The sequence below is a fragment of the Ovis canadensis genome, chromosome X (assembly GCF_042477335.2).
Source record: "Ovis canadensis isolate MfBH-ARS-UI-01 breed Bighorn chromosome X, ARS-UI_OviCan_v2, whole genome shotgun sequence".
NCBI lineage: Eukaryota > Metazoa > Chordata > Mammalia > Artiodactyla > Bovidae > Ovis > Ovis canadensis.
In genome coordinates, this window is record NC_091727.1 from 30,559,244 (window position 1) to 30,571,565 (window position 12,322).

Consider the following 12,322-nt stretch of genomic DNA (forward strand, 5'->3'; position numbering starts at 1 on the left):
CTTCTAGCACTCCAAAATGTATCTTGAGTGACAGAAAGAAGGACTCTGTGATGAAAACACGGGGATGGAGTACCTAGCCAAGGCAATACAAACACCAAAATAATAAAGAGGTGTGAATAAAGGAGAGAAGGAGATACTGCTCAGCAAGCATATGATCATCTGCAGGTGCAAATCAGACAGCCTCAAGTGATCGAGGGCTTGCAAGATTACCTGGCGCTGACCTTCTATGTAGAAAGTAAACATTTTCTTTGTTTTAATTAAAAATAGTTATTTCCACTTATTTTTTGACTGCTCTGGGTCTTAGTTGTGACACTTGGAATCTTTGTTGCCACATGCTGGCTCTTTAGTTATGAAATGTGTGATTTTAGTTGTGGCACGAGAACTCTTCGTTGTTGGATGTGAGAGTTTTAGTTGTGGCGTGTGGGATCATGTTGCCTGACTAGGGATCAAACCTAGGACCCCTGCATTGGGGGCGCAAAACCACTGGACCAACAGGGAGGTGCCGAGAGTAAATATTTTAGAACTACCCTAAATCTGGTGACTCAGATGGTAAACAATGCACCTGCAATACGGGAGACCTGGGTTCAATCTCTGGGTTGGGCAGAATCCCTGGTGGAGGACATGTAACACACTTCAATTCTTGCCTGGAGAATCTGCATGGACAGAGGAGCTTGGCGGACTACAGTACATGGGGTCACAAACAGTGGGACATGACTGAGTGATTAAGCACACAACCTACATGTGGCTGAAGAGCAGGAATACATCACCTAGATCTCTTTGACATCATAACATCTGTCCCGAGTTCCTTATTTCTATTGCATTTTCCTAATCTTACATCACTTTTGGGACTGAGACCCATTTTCTCCAAGATTTGCTTGAGGGTAACTGCTCACTGTTTGTAGGAATATGCATTCCCCAGGAAGCCTTTAATCGAGGGACAGAAGCTGAAATGGGAACCTCCATGAAGGAGGACTGAGGAGACAATCACCCCTGAATCATGTGGTTCCACAAAGCCTAAGAAGAGGAATCTTAGATCAGTAGAAGGAGCAGTCCCAGGCTGTGGTAGATGTAGTAAGGATGTTAAGCAAGAGGAATCGGAAGGACTCAAGTTGCATCCCCACTGTCTAGTCTCAGAGGCCCTGATCGACTAGGATCACATGAGGATCATCCTGACTTCCAACTTGGAATTCTCAGGAGACTAGGACCTTGATGGAAGACAAGAAGCTTCATAAAGCAGAGAGTGGAGTTACAGGGTTCATCATGTGTCATTGTGAGGACCTGAAAGTGGACTATACACACACTACACACTATACACACACTATACACACACTATACACACACTATACACTATACACGCACTATACACTATACACACTATACACACACTATACACTATACACACACTATACACTATACACACACTATACACTATACACACTATACACACACTATACACTATACACACACTATACACTATACACACTATACACACACTATACACTATACACACTATACACACACTATACACTATACACACTATACACACTGTACACACGCTATACACACACTATACACTATACACCATATACACACTGTACACACGCTATACACACACTATACACTATAGACACACTATACACTATACACACTATACACACTATAAACCCTATACACACACTATACATTAGATACACTATACACACACTATACACTATACACACTATACAGTTTACACGCTATACACTATACACACTATACATACACTATACACACTATACACACTATACACACACTATACACTATACACACTATACACACACTATAAACAGTATACACACTATACCCTATAAACACTATACACACTATACACTATACACACTATACACACACTATAAACACTATACACACACTATACACACGATACACTATACACACACTATACACATGATACACACTATACACACTATACACACGATACACACCACACACACTATACACACACTATCCACTATACACACTATACACACACTATCCACTATACACACTATACACACACTATCCACTATACACACTATACACACACTATACACACTATACACACACTATACACTATACATTCCCTATACACTATACACACACAATGCATACTATACACACACAATACACACAATCAGGCCCTGGAAAATCACTGATGCTGTGGACCCCAGGAAGCGCTAGGCACAGATGTCAGGTTGATTTCAGTCTAGAAAGTCTTAGCGAAGTGAGACCTCTGTCTAATACAATCAGCCGCAGTTTCACAGAGGGAGGGACCTGAGTCCAAGGAGGACCTCACATGTGATGCTGAGTGTTAGTGGGGACGCCTGCAGAGGGAGCCAAACAGAATTCTGTAAATTCTTAGCTCTGTGAATCCCCCAAAGCTACTTCTGAGTGATCCCCTCATTCAACCTGTGTGATATTAGGGAGGGCTGAGTCTCCTCTAGCCAGATCAGAACCGAGATCTGCACATGGGGGTGTGTTGACCCTAAGAGGACTTAGGTGAGGACCATCAGTTCTAGTGGGAGGATCTCTCCCCCAACGAAGGAGGCTCACAGAGTGGCAATCCACCTGACAAGCAGAGATGCTCAGAGCAGAGCTGGCCTCCCACCACTGGGGACTTGGGAAGGCGAGGGCTTTGTCTGGGAGCTGGAAGACTTTGGTTCATAGAAGGAGGCAACCTGGGCTCTGATACACTGCACAAGGAGGACCCGAGGACGGATGAATTTTGAGCTACCAGGGTTCCCGTAGCACGCTGCCCCTGCCGTCATCCCTGGGAGACCCCACGTAGGACCCTACGCAGCTCCTCTCCACTTCCGCTTTGAAAGCGAGCGGATCCGCCGGTACCACGGCGACCATTTGGCAGAGACTTAGTGTCCAGGACTCGTCCGGAACCAAGGTGAGGACCTGAATGGAGCTGAAGGGACTTTCCCAACCCTCCCAGCAATAAAAGTGACCCATCCACATCCCACCCCTGTGATATGGCTCTTATGAGTCCCTCAGTGCTATCGGCTGAATGTGCTCTACAGTTTCTCAGGCTAAGGCGTTGGTCTGAGGGGGTACCCTGGATTCTACCCCCGGAGAAGCTCTAGGTCCTAGAGGAGAGCCCTGAGGGCTGATGAGCAGACTTCGACACTGCAAGGGGGCCACTCTGAGCGGCCCCCCTATACTGGGCTCTACGAGGCCCCGGGTAGAGCTGGCCAACAGTGGAGCCCCCTGGTGTCCACTGGAGCTGGTTTTGGGGAAGTGAGAGCCTTGCTCTAATGGAATAGACCCAGATCAACAAAGGGACCTAGTCGTCAACAATATTAATGGCTGTGACTCTATTAAGGATGGGGCTCCTCCCATAAGAAATGGAGCCACATAAAGCGCCAGTCCTATTTTCAGGACTGGGAGAATCAGGCATTTTGACATGACACTTCCCGGGACATCTCAGGGAAGTGAGAGACCAGGTCAGTGGGGGCAGCCACAGGTTGGCAAGGGAGGGTTTGCGGTTTCCTGGTGGATGGTGAGAACGTTGGGGGCTGTGGATGTTCCACACCACGTCATTCGGACCACATCTCCCTGTCTTCGTCCCTGGGAGACCTCAAGGATACATGTTGATTCCCATTGTGGGCTAATGGGGAAGTCAGGGTCTTGGTCTGAATGGAGTGGTCAGCAGAGGGAGAAATCTTCCACCCTGTCATGAGTCAAATGTAGGCCTTGGTTGCTTCTGTGTCCTGGCCATGGTAAAGACTGCTGCAGTGAACATGAGTACAGGTGTCTGTTTCCATTAGCGTTTCCTCAGGATATTTGCCCAGTAGTGGCATTGTTTGCTTATGTGATAGTTTTATTCCTAGTTTTTTTATGCAGGGTGAGTTAAGTCTGAAAGAGGAAAGCCAATATCATTTATTGATGCATATATATGGAATCCAGAAAGATGGTACTGATGAACCTATTTGCAGGGCAGCCTGGAGATGCAGATCTAGAGAACACACTCGTGGACACAGTGGGGGAAGGAGAGGGAGGGGCAGATTGAGAGAGTAACATTGAAAAGGTACATATTACCATATGGAAAATAGATAACCAGTGAGAATTAGTTTTATGACCAGGGAGCATAAAGCCAGTGTTCCTTGATAACTTAAGAGGGGTGTGACGTGGGAGGGAGTTTCAAGATGGAGGAGACATAAGATGAACCTACGGCTGATTCATTTTGATGTGTGGCAGAAACTGGTACAATATTCTAAATTAATATTGTAATATTGTAAAAAATAAATTTATTTCCAAAAAGACATATAGGAGAAAACAGAAACAAAATAATATTTTAGACTTTGAATTGGGATCTTGTGAGGGCCCACAGGGACATCAACCTGCCTGTACCAGATTTTGTTCTCAGGAGACTGTGTTTGGTAAGATAAGGTCATCTTCACTTCCTGCTTTTGGGACACGGAGTGACTGGCTTTTACTATCAAGCAGTCATCACTTCAAGAGAAAGTTGAGCTTCTCTACCAGGAGCTCAATAGGAACCTGAGTGAGTACTCAGTGCACCCATCCCAGCCCTCGGATTTCAGCCCAGGAAATCTCAGGGAAGGGCTATGAGGCTCAGCACCTTCTTTACTGTTTTATACGAAGTCTACAGGAGGGGAAATGTCTAGTCTGAAGGTGCAGACAGCAGTCCACTAATGGATCATGGTGCCCAGTGTTTTAAGGAGCCAAGTAAGGACCTTGAATGATGATCCCAGTGAACTCAGGGTAGAAAAGACCCTAATGAACTCTCAGCTCTGGTTATCTATCTCCTGGCAGGGAGGTGGACTGAGGCATCCCTTCACTTATCTCTGGATCATGGGGATATCTAAAGTGTCTGCATCAGTGTAGCACAGGGAAGAGTGCCAAGGCTCCGCCAGGGCTTGACGTGATAATACTGAAGTAGAACTTAGAAAACCCCACTGCTGGCACCTGCTGTCACCTGAGTAAATCCAAAGCCGGGCTGAGAGGTCGCAGAGGAAAAGTAAGGCCTCTGTTCTTCCTCTGTGGGATTGTGTGGGGAAAGGCTGAGCAGGAAAACAGGAGCCTTGTGGGTTCCTAGGGCAGTGTCCTCAAGGACACATGCAGAGGTGGCCTTTTGTCAAGCCAATGAAGAATCTCCCTGTTTTAAGGTGCTCATGTCACCTCATTCTCCATCCTCTAGGTTCCCCAACCTCCTGTCTATTGGCGCAGACTTGTGCCTGCGGTCCCTGACCACCGCCATCATGCCCCGTGGGCAGAAGAGTAAGCACCGTGCTCGTGAGAAACATCGCCAGGCCCGAGCTGAGACCCAGGGTCTTCCTGATCAGGCTACCACATCTGGGGGAGAAGAGACCACCTCCTCCTCCCCTCCTGATTCAGAGAGCGGTCCCTCAAGCTCGTCTGCTGCTGGCACCTCCAAGGGGCCTCAGGGAGCCCAAGGCACCACCAGTGCTGCTGCAGGTGCTGTACGCAAAAGATCTGGTGTCGGGCGCGCAGCACGCTCGAGATCTGGTGTAGGTGCTGCAGCACGCTCAAGATCTGGTGTAGGTGCCGAGGGCCTAGTTCGGGAAGGGGAAAATTCCTCCCATGCCTCAGCTGCTGCTGAGAGCTCTCACACAAATCTTCTGACCTGGAAGACAGAGATGTTGGTGCAGTACATGCTGTGTAAGTATAAGATGAGGGCGCTCATTAAGAGGTCTGAAATGCTGAAGGCAGTCACTAGAAGGTACAGGGAGCAATTCCCTGAGATCCTTAGCCGGGCCTCTGAGCGCATGGAGATGGTGTTTGGCCTGGTGCTGAAGGAAGTCAGGCCCAACAGTCACTGCTATACCCTGGTGAGCAACCTAGATCTCAGCGACAGTGAGTCTATGAGAGGTGACTGGGGGCTGCCGAAGAATGGTCTTCTGATGCCTCTGCTGGGTGTCATCTACCTAAATGGCAACCATGCCCCTGAGGAGAAGATCTGGAAGTTCCTGAATATGCTGGGCATCTATGATGGAAGAAGTCACTTCATCTTTGGAGAGCCCAGGAAGCTCATCACAGAAGATCTGGTGCGAGAAGGGTATCTGGAGTACCGCCAGGTGCCCAGCAGTGATCCCCCTCGCTATGAGTTCCTGTGGGGTCCTAAATTGCTGACAGAAACCAGCAAGACGAAAGTCTTGCAGTTTTTGGCGAAGGTCAAGGATTCCGGTCATACTGCCTTCCTGACACAGTATGAGGAGGCTTGGAGAGAGGAGGTAGAGAGCACCGGAGACAGAGGTGCGGCCAGGGCTGGCCCTTCTGCCTCACTCAGGCCTGGCACTGCTGCCTCAGCCGCTGCTGGCCCTTCCGCTTCAACCAAGCCTAGCATTGCTGCCTCAGCCACTGCTGGCCCTTCCACTTCGACCAGGCCTGGCAGTGCTGCCTCAGCCGCTGCTGGCCCTTCTGCTTCAACCAAGCCTGGCAGTGCTGCCTCAGCTGCTGCTGGCCCTTCTGCTTCGGCCAGGCTTGGCACTGCTGCCTCAGCCGCTGCTGGCCCTTCTGCTTCAGCCTGGCCTGGCAGCGCTGCCTCAGCCATCGCTGGCCCTTCCGCTTCGACCAAGCCTGGCATTGCTGCCTCAGCCACTGCTGGCCCTTCTGCTTCAACCAAGCCTGGCATTGTTGCCTCAGCCGCTGCTGGCCCTTCTGCTTCAGCCAGGCCTGGCACTGCACCCTCAGCCGCTGCTGGCCCTTCTGCTTCAGCCAGGCCTGGCATTGCACCCTCAGCCGCTGCTGGCCCTTCTGCTTCAGCCAGGCCTGGCACTGCACCCTCAGCTGCTGCTGGCCCTTCTGCTTTGGCCACTGCGCGCCCCAGGGCCAAGTCCAGCCGCTCATCTCGCCGCTAGTGTGGTCTGAAGCCCGTTGTTCACTTTGTGCGTGGAGAAGCCTGTCAATCTGTGTTCCTGATCCGCATCAATAACTTGTTGACTTTATTTCCCCCAATTTTCAGTTCTTAAAATTTTTCTACAGAAAGGTCATTTAGATTCATGATATAAGCATATGAATAACATGGGTCACACACAGTTTGCTGTTTGTCAAATTTAGGAGCAAAAATTTTGTTTTCTCAAATAAATATTGGAAATCCTCACATCACCTTTGTGATCCACGGTGAGAAAAACATCACGTAAGGATAAGAGTGTCCTTAGAAATGCAAAAAACACCACACTAATAGAGGCTCAGAACATTAATACATTGTTAGGGAGGTAGCTGAAATTTCTACAGTTTTTGGCTTGCTTTACTCTCTGGTTAGCCTCCCTCTTTGTAAATGTAAAAGAGACATACATGGCTCTGTTTATGCTTTATGGTTTTCAAGAACGTTTGAGAAAATAAATTACAGCAAATGATTTATTCGTGGCTCTTCTTTTACACATCCATTGAGAAGCTGCTCTTCAGAAGTCTTCATGCTTGTACTGGTGATGTTTAGTCAAAAGAAGTCCTAGCCTCTGTGCATTAATGGTAGTTTCTCAGAGATGCTGTAATTCTATGGAAGAGGCTGAGATAGTCTCTACTTCAAGAAGAACAAGAAAGAAGCAGGGTAAAGAGGGGTCGGAGAGAACATATTACTTTGATTTTGTTGCTTAGCTGAATTTTGGCTGATTTGGGAGGTTAGGTCTTTGCTTTTCCCACTTGGAACGCTTCATAGTTTCTCACATCTGATAGATTGAAAAAAAAAATCCAGCTGATGTAACATTTGAGGTCAAGATAATCATAGTAATAACTGCTGTTGCTCCTAATGTCTCAATAGAGACAGGCGCCGTGACAGAAGCTTTCCATAAATACTTATATTCCACCAATCTGACAAGAAAGGGCTTATCAAACTTACTTCACAGTGGAGAGCCCAAGGCTCATAGAGTTTGGTTTTGTGCTGAAATAGGTAAGGCTGGTAAATGACAGCAGGCAATAGACTCCTGCTCTGAACTACTTTGGCATTCATAGTGTTGTTCTCCCCCCCAACGTGAGACATGCCCTTGTCTTTCTTTTTTTTTAACGAGTACTTTTAACATTTGACATTTCTTTGTTTATTTTTATTTATTTATTTTGCTGTGCTAGATATTAGTTGCTGGTCTAGTTCCCTGACCAGCGATCAAACCTGGGCCCCCTGCATTGGGAGCTTGGAGTCCTAGCCATCGGACCACCAGGAAAGTCCGCACCCTGTATCTTTTATTTCAGTGCTTTTCTCAGGACTCCATAATTTGTCCTAGGTGATAGAAAAGATTGCCCTTGTGCTCAAGCTACTGGATCAAAATGTGTAGCCAGAGCAGTAAGAATGCCAGGTATCCCTAACCAAAGATATGTATCCCTTACTCACTACTCATAGATAAGTGAAAGAAACAATATTCAGGGACTGTATAAGCGTGTCCATTGGCCATGTTAGATAACCTCTGAAGACCAAGGAGTCTCCATGTCATCCTTACAGTCTCTTTCCTGTAGAAAGTAAACCTATCAGAACAGAAGTGACATGAGAATCTTCACCTGGCTGAGGAGATAGATTGATCTACTTTTTTCTTTCTAAAGGACTACCACCTGTCCAGGGACTCCTGCCTTGGACTATAGCTTCTCCCATCACTTCTGGAACAGGGACCCATTCTCTGTAGCACTGCAGACCAAACATAGCTGAAGAGTTTGTAGAGACGTGGAATTTCCCCAAAGGCCTTTAATCCAAGACACAGAAAGCAAGACCCGCAGGTAGGAGGGTTGGGGAGAGCAAGACGCAAGAATATGGGGGAAGGTGGTGACTGGGACAGGACTCCCTTCTGATCTCAGACACAGAGGAATTCAGAACTGTTAGGCTTATTCTATTAGCCTTAGCATAGCCTCACTTATTCTTCAGGCTTCTCGGAGACCTAAGAAACCTGGTCTCGGCGCAGAGTTCTGAGGTTAGTAGGGAGAATCAATCTCTCAGAAATGATGGTGAGGAACCTGAATGAGGGTGATGGAAAGACCCATCCAGAACAGTAGGATCCTTAAGACGCGTCCTCATTGGCAAGCCCATGAAGTCCAGAACTATCTGGGCTGCTGTGCTTAACACTTTCAACTCAGGTCCTGCGAAGGTGGGGACATTGGGAATCTGCAGATAATAGAGCCCCAGGAAGGGCGCAGAGTCAAAGTGTGGACCCAGGGTGTGGACACGAAGCCACTCAATCCACAGCCGACAGGGCTACACTTAGTCCCTCCTCTCCAGCTAGCCCTGGGAGGCATAGGTAAGTGCTGGCCAAGTCAAGTGCCCCGTGACTTCTGCCTGGAGGTTGTCAAGGAGATGACCTTAGTTTATAGGCTGGCTCTTCATCAGAAAGTGGAAATCCCAGGCATGACATTTGTACAGTCCTGTATGAAGAGTTGGGCAACCAACTACTCCATTACAGATAAATTCTCAGAAAGTCCTGCAAATGTGATGGGCCCTGGGAGGGAGCAGGCAGGGCTTTCAGACTAGGTTTATCCCTTATTTTCTGAAGGCGAATGGCTTCAAGGCTTTAAAGTCCTTGGGCTAATGGAGGGAGCCTGTATCAGCTGAGGAAGGGTACCCAGTTCCTAACAGGAGTCAACTGATGATACAGACTGACAGCGAAGGATCCGTCCCAGAAAGAAGGGGGCTACAGAGGGCACTGTCCCTGTTGTCGGGCCTGAGACTGTGCCACTTAGGCCGGGTGACATGGTGAGCCCTCCTCACTTCCTCCCAGAGGATCACATGGAGGTAAGGAACCTCATCCTGATCAAAGGGAGCAGCCGAAGCTCAGCAGAAGGATGATTTCCACATTGTGTCAGAAGTCAAGGTAAGGACTCTGAAGACTTGAAAAGACCACCCGCTTCAAAACAGTGGGGGCAGAACGTCGTCCTTCCACTACTGTTAGCCTCAGAAGACCATGGCCTGTGGTGGCCCTATGAGGCAAACTCCTCTTCTTCCTCAGGGATCAGGGAATTAGTGGCCTGGGTGGAGAAGCTTTAAGGCAAGTCAGGGAATGTTTCCAGTTGGGGAATGTTTCCAAGATGATGAGGACAGCAAGAACGTGGGAACACAAATACCAGGATGGCCACACAGTATGTTCCCTACTCTCAGCCCAGAAGGCCTCAGGCAGATTTACCAGGCCAAGGGGCCCTTCAGCTCTGACCGAGGAGTAGCAGGAAAGTTAAGGTTTTGGTCTGATGGTGGTGTTCCCATGTCAACAGAAGGGGGAGTCTTGGGCTTGGCTGAGAGTCAAATTTGAGACCTTGATTTTGGACCCTGAGAGGAACCGTCTGTCATCTTCAGGGAGCTTGCCCAAGCGTTCGTTCTTGTGAGACTATGGGTAGGGGTGGCTAGATAAGGCCGCCTTATTTCCTCTTCGAGGCTCACAGGGAGGTATGAGGAGATAGGCCTCAGGTCAAGAAGGAGGGGATTCCCGAGGCCCCACCAGAAGTCAAATTGTGAAGCCCGAGCAGAGACTGTGGGTCTACTCATCCCTGAATAAAGGGGACAAAGGAGAGTCATGCCCTACCCTTTGATGTCAGTTGTAGAAAGTCATGAGAAGGGAGGGTCATGGTGCCTGCCAGGCTCTGTGGCAGATGCTTTACAGTTACCACCACATGCCAGCAGTCCTTCCAGACAGGGCTTGTCAAACTCCCTTCACAGTTAAAGAACCCAAGGCACTCTCAGAGAGTTTACCGATATGACAAACTTTTCCATGGCTGTTTAAGTGACAGGGATGGTCATAGGCCCTTGATCTGAGTTAGTCTAAAGCTCACCCTCTCACCCCTGCAAGCCTGATCTGACCTTGTGCCCTTATTTCCCTTTTTATTCTCATTACTGTGAAATGTATGAAGCATTAAGAAGAGGGACTCTCAGGTCAATCTATTTTATTGTAATCCATAGCCAGAGCAATAATAATAGTAATGCCAAATAAATATGACATATGAAGAGAGGAAAGAAGAGAGAGTATTTGCTGACAATAGGATCATCTGCCCACACATATGGGGGTTCAAACATCTTAAAAGCTCTGAAAGTTTTAGTTTCAGATAAGTTTATAAGATCAGTAAGGGACTCAAAAAACTCATCTCACAGCCATTCCTTTGTATAAAAGAAATCTATTAGACCTAAAATAAAAAGGTTATTGATTAGAACAAAGGTTGCCTGAGAAGTCTGGCTGAAGGAGAGAAGGGACAGATTACCACGTTTTGTTTCTCTCACAGGTCTCTGTCTACCTGGGCCCCCTTACTTATGCCATGGATTTCCTATCTCTTATCACTCCTAGGACTCCTCCTTCTCTGCGAGGTCTGCAGGAGAGAAAGTACTCAGAGCCTTCCAGGGATGTGGCATTTCCCAAGAAGGCTTTAATCAAAGGGGCAAGGGCCTTTAGGAAGACACCCATGCAACTGGACTGAGGAATGCAATAGCCCAGAATATGAGGTGTAAGAAGGCTTCAGGCAGAGCTCTCAAGCTGAGCATCTCTTTTCTCTGTTGTCTCAGTACAGTCGTCAGGGACTTGAGACCTTTGGTCTAAGGAGGGCAATCTCAGGTCAGAGTAGCAACTGTCAAATCTATATGTGAGGCCCCTTAAAAAGAAGTGAAAGAGATAGCCACCCACAACCACTGGGGTTCTATAGCGTCCACTTCATGCTGTCAGCCCTGGGAGGTCCTGAATTCCATCATAGGATGAGGTAGAGAGAGTCTCGAGAGCTGAGAGAGACAGGGCGCTACTGCCATGGGCCGGGCATGTTCCAGAACCAAGTCTGCCAGCTCCTCCCACATAGTGACATCCAGGGCAGATCCTTCATCTTGAGGTTGAAAAGAGAAGTAAGTTTCCAAGTAATTGAGTGCCAAGGTGGATCTGAAGGGAGCACATTTTATGTCTTTTTTTGTTCTTGCTTGACCTGGGTAACTGGGAGATGCATCTTTTTCTGTTTAGGGGTTTCTTTCTGGCACTATTGGAATAGGCTTCTTGTAATTGAAGGTTAATTTGACTTCCGTATTTGTGTTTATGAACAAAGAATATCTCATTTATTGCTGTATTTCAGTATAAGCACAAAGGTGTTTATATTGAATCAGAAATCCTTGAATCTCCTTTTGTGGTTCAGAACAAGATGACATGACAAGAGAATTGGGAGTTTCTTGCCAATGATAATGGACAGTGAGTGAAATTGTTCAAATCAGGAAATTAAAAGAAAAAAAGGTCTTGTCTGTGTGGCATCTGCAATAGAGGGGAACAGGAATTCCCAGCCCGTTTCCCCTCCGCAGCCCAGATTTTAAAAGTATATACATAGCAAAATAACCTTTATGGAAGGTCCAGAATCCAATTAAGAACTTGCAGTACCA

The 12,322-nt window shown here is 47.5% G+C and overlaps 1 protein-coding gene across 1 annotated transcript; it reads left to right on the forward strand.

Annotated features, from left to right (window-relative positions):
• The first annotated feature begins 5,261 nt into the window (after window positions 1–5,261).
• LOC138930676 (melanoma-associated antigen B2-like) lies at window positions 5,262–6,881 on the forward strand. Its single transcript, XM_070291168.1, has 3 exons — window positions 5,262–5,535; window positions 5,566–6,358; window positions 6,503–6,881. The coding sequence occupies exons 1-3, from the start codon at window positions 5,262–5,264 to the stop codon at window positions 6,879–6,881; spliced, it is 1,446 nt and encodes a 481-aa protein (XP_070147269.1).
• Window positions 6,882–12,322: the final 5,441 nt, after the last annotated feature.